Source organism: Eimeria tenella, genomic scaffold (assembly GCF_000499545.2).
Source record: "Eimeria tenella Houghton genomic scaffold, Eth_scaff1368, whole genome shotgun sequence".
In the NCBI taxonomy this organism is placed as follows: Eukaryota; Apicomplexa; class Conoidasida; order Eucoccidiorida; family Eimeriidae; genus Eimeria; species Eimeria tenella.
In genome coordinates, this window is record NW_013543833.1 from 638 (window position 1) to 2,858 (window position 2,221).

General features: G+C 56.1%; 1 protein-coding gene across 1 annotated transcript; it reads left to right on the forward strand.

Moving 5' to 3' along the window:
* Nucleotides 1-368: 368 nt before the first annotated feature.
* ETH_00027505 (uncharacterized protein) lies at nt 369-1,596 on the forward strand (the record flags this gene model as incomplete). The annotated part of the gene is made up of 3 exons (XM_013379059.1): nt 369-485; nt 676-803; nt 1,260-1,596. The coding sequence occupies 3 exons, from the start codon at nt 369-371 to the stop codon at nt 1,594-1,596; spliced, it is 582 nt and encodes a 193-aa protein (XP_013234513.1).
* Nucleotides 1,597-2,221: the final 625 nt, after the last annotated feature.

Genomic DNA, 2,221 nt, shown 5'->3' on the forward strand with positions numbered 1-2,221 from the left:
CGCGCCCGCAGGGTTTCTTCTTTTCTTAAATTGCACTTTATTTCACAAATTTAAACTCAAATTCTTTCATTTTTCTTCAAATTTAATTAATTAATTTGCTGCGCGCTTCTAGCGCTTCATCTTTTCCCCCGGAAACCGTCGGAAAGCCGCTTTCCGCAGCAGCAGCTGCCTCGATGCCCCAGCACCAACCCCCCAAACCCTAAACCCTAAACCCTAAACCATAAACCCTAGCTCGGCTTCCTCAGCTCGAGGCCGCCGCCCCTGCTGGGGGCCGCAGCCCAGCTAGCTGCAACTCGCCGCGCTCGGCGGTCTTCCGTTGTCTCGGACTAGGGTTTAGGGTTTAGGGTTTAGGGTTTAGGGTTCCGGAAATGATCCATATAACTGTGAAACTTAAATACAAAACGGGCTGGCAAAGGCCCTTCGTTCATTATGAAGCAGCAGCAGATGCGGGGTCCTGCGGCGGCTGGCTAGACGCTCAATTAGAGGTACCCAAACCCTAAACCCTAAACCCTAAACCCTAAACCCTAAACCCTTGGTGGTGAGAATATGTCGTATGGGCGGCGGACGCTGAGCTCGCGAGCGCAGGCCCCTGGCTGCGGGAGAAGGGTTTGAGTTCCCTCGCCTAGGGTTTAGGGTATAGGGTTTAGGGTTTAGGGTTTAGGGTTTGCGCTGCAGCCCAGCGAACTGGAGGGCTGGCAAGAGGGTTTGCTGCTGCTGCCTGCGGAGGCCCAGCGCCTCGAGTTTGTCTTTAAAGAAAAAGAAGGAAGGGTTTGGGACAACCCCCCCAGGCCCAACAGGTTTGGGTGCGCCTAGGGTTTAGGGTTTAGGGTTTAGGGTTTAGGGTTTAGGGTTTAGGGTTTAGGGTTTAGCTGTGGTTCGGTTTCAGTTTGTGGGTTTGACGTCTTTAAGACCTGCAGCTTCTTGCTGCCTCTTTGCAGCGGGATGTAGTGCTGCTGCTGCTGCTGCTGCTGCTGCACGTGTTGCTGCTGCTGCAGCTTTTGCTGCCGTTGCTGCTGCGGGTGTCTCTGTTGGCTGCACTTCGTCTGCTGCTTGGTTGTTTTGCACTTGTTCACCTTTGCCAGGGGTTTAGGGTTTAGGGTTTAGGGTTTAGGGTTTAACTAACATTTGTTCATTCCGTCTTGTTCGCTCGACGGCGCCGAGCCTAGGGTTTAGGGTTTAGGGTTTTCCCAGGGTCTACGCCCTAGAGTTTAGGGTTTAGGGTTTAGGGTTTAGGGTTTAGGGTTTAGGGTTTTGCGAAGGCGCAACAACTACTTGCTGGAGTTGGAGCCGGAAGAAGCAGAAGTGACTTTGGTGGTTGCCGACGGGGAGGCCGCCGCGCTGTACCTACACCCCACCCGCAGCAGCAGCAGCAGCAGCAGCAGCAGCAGCAGCAGCAGCAGCAGCAGCAGGGTGTTGGTTGTGACGGACTTGGACGGAACTCTTTTGGGCCATAATGGCTTTTTGGAAAAGTTCAAAAGACACTGGAAGCTGCGCCACCTCTGGAGGGGCTCCAAACTGGTGGGCCTTCAGGTGTACAGACACCGCAGCAGCAGCAGCAGCAGCAGCAAGTGTACAGACAGCGCAGCAGGGCGGTAGACACCGCAGCAGCTGGATAGACACCGCAGCACGTGGATAGACACCGCAGCAGCAGCAGGTGGATAGATGCAGCAGCAGCAGCAGGTGGATAGGTGCAGCAGCAGCAGCAGGTGGATAGATACGGCAGCAGCAGCAGGTGGATAGGTGCAGCAGCAGCAGCAGGTGGATAGGTGCAGCAGCAGCAGCAGGTGGATAGATGCAGCAGCAGCAGCAGGTGGATAGGTGCAGCAGCAGCAGCAGGTGGATAGGTGCAGCAGCAGCAGCAGGTGGATAGGTGCAGCAGCAGCAGCAGGTGGATAGGTGCAGCAGCAGCAGCAGGTGGATAGGTGCAGCAGCAGCAGCAGGTGGATAGGTGCAGCAGCAGCAGCAGGTGGATAGATGCAGCAGCAGCAGCAGGTGGATAGGTGCAGCAGCAGCAGCAGCTGGATAGGTGCAGCAGCAGCAGCAGGTGGATAGATGCAGCAGCAGCAGCAGGTGGATAGATACGGCAGCAGCAGCAGGTGGATAGGTGCAGCAGCAGCAGCAGGTGGATAGATGCAGCAGCAGCAGCAGGTGGATAGGTGCAGCAGCACCAGCAGGTGGATAGGTGCAGCAGCAGCAGCAGGTGGATAGGTGCAGCAGCAGC